General features: G+C 43.6%; 1 protein-coding gene across 1 annotated transcript; it reads right to left on the bottom strand.

Annotated features, from left to right (window-relative positions):
* Positions 1-224: 224 nt before the first annotated feature.
* On the bottom strand, positions 225-1,456 carry LOC121965517 (phosphatidylinositol N-acetylglucosaminyltransferase subunit Q-like; the record flags this gene model as incomplete). The annotated part of the gene is made up of 3 exons (XM_042515657.1): positions 225-421; positions 791-1,029; positions 1,270-1,456. Coding segments are annotated over 3 exons (623 nt in total), but the record flags the coding sequence as incomplete, so codon positions are not given.
* Between the last annotated feature and the right edge of the window lie 167 nt (positions 1,457-1,623).

Here is a 1,623-nt window from a genome sequence, read left to right as displayed (position 1 = left end):
CCACGTTTTTGAACAAAATCAAGCCAATCTGCTCAGGTTTCAAGGGGTTAAGGTGTGTTGCCTCACAGTGTCAGTATCTAAGTTAAGACAAAATCGGTAACATCCCTCCAATCCAAAAACTTAATATTAGAGTTAAACGGTCAGTTAAAAACACATTAGAACTTAGAGCTTAGAAACATGTATAGTATTGCTAGTGTCATCCATGAAGTTTCCTCTTTTCTCACCGGATGTTACAGATCCAGGTCCATATGGAGAGCAGCCAGCTGATGAGCATGCAGAGCGGCAGGGACGCCTGTTTGAGCAGCTCCACGATGATGCTGGCCTCTCGACCTTCAGACTGCCAGTGTGTCGACTTCAGCGGCCCATCGTCATATTTGTCCAAGAAGAAGAGAGGCTTGCTGTGGGCCACTGTCTGGAACATCTGGACCAGAGGAGAAGAGGAGGAGCACATCAGAGATACATATGACTCCCTGCTTACATCGAGCTTTAGCCTGAGTCACTTTCACGCATGGTCTTTACTCTGCATGACTTCTGGCAACATGTCATGTCATGTTTGATCATTCACCTGAAAGAAGATGCCAAAATGTAATTTAACAGTTTAAATTCCATGCTGCATTAACATTCCTTCCTTCAGGATTTTTGGCTGCAATATGGGAGAAAAAATCTAAATATAAAATCTGCATCAAACATCATGTCAGCCTGAATTTTCATCTTTAGTTAATGTTTCTAATATAATAAGAAGCCGCAGATAGAAATTCAAATGAGAACCAGCACTCTTTCTGTCTTGTACCTGTCTGAGCTCCGATGGTCGATCAGTTTTGCGGTCAGGAACTCCATTCTCGATGGGATGAAGCTGTGACAACATCACCTTCCTCTGCTCATAGTGGACGAAAATCACCTTCTCCTCTTTTTCCTCCTCATCCTCCTGCTGCTGCTGCTGCTGCTCTTCTTCATCACCTCCAGCTTCTCCATCACCCTCCTCAACCTTCTTACTTTTCTTCTTAGCCTCCTGTTGAACTACTCTTCCATCTGGCCATGACAAAAGATTAATTCATTATCAGCTCTTGATAGGCTTCTTTGTTAGTAACGGGAGTATTTGCCACTGAAAAACAAAGTTATTGTAAATGACTTTGGAATTGATTCTTGCCAAGTTGCAAAAGCCTCTACAATAATAAATAAACTGAAAACAGTGATGAGAATTTGATAAAAACCCAGCAGAAACCCAGTATGACTAAATAAACCCAGTGACTTTCAGTCTGAGGGTCTTACTCTGATCCCTGTTGAGGACCTGGCAGGTGAAGCCCGTCTTGCCGATCTCGCGATTGATCTGAAGCCAGCGTTCCTGGGGGAAGATGGTGCTGAGGTCTCTGAGGAAGCTCTCCATGCCCTCCTGACCCTCTTTGGGTAAACTCCAGGAGCCCAGCACTGACAGCTCCACCCCACTCTGAGCCTGCATCTGGGAGAAAAGATGGAAGAATGTGGTCAGGGAGGAGGAGAGACTAATAAGGACAAACACAGTGAGAATACAGAAGTCATTTCCTGTATTCATCTTAGTTTGGAAAAGGAAAGAGCAATTTGGGAAATGGGTTAAAAAAAAAACAGGTTTTATTATGCAGCAAGTTT

The sequence above is a fragment of the Plectropomus leopardus genome, unplaced genomic scaffold (genome assembly GCF_008729295.1).
Source record: "Plectropomus leopardus isolate mb unplaced genomic scaffold, YSFRI_Pleo_2.0 unplaced_scaffold20326, whole genome shotgun sequence".
Taxonomy (NCBI): Eukaryota; Metazoa; Chordata; class Actinopteri; order Perciformes; family Serranidae; genus Plectropomus; species Plectropomus leopardus.
Note: the sequence above shows the minus strand (reverse complement) of the source record. Positions and strands in the feature narration are given on the sequence as shown.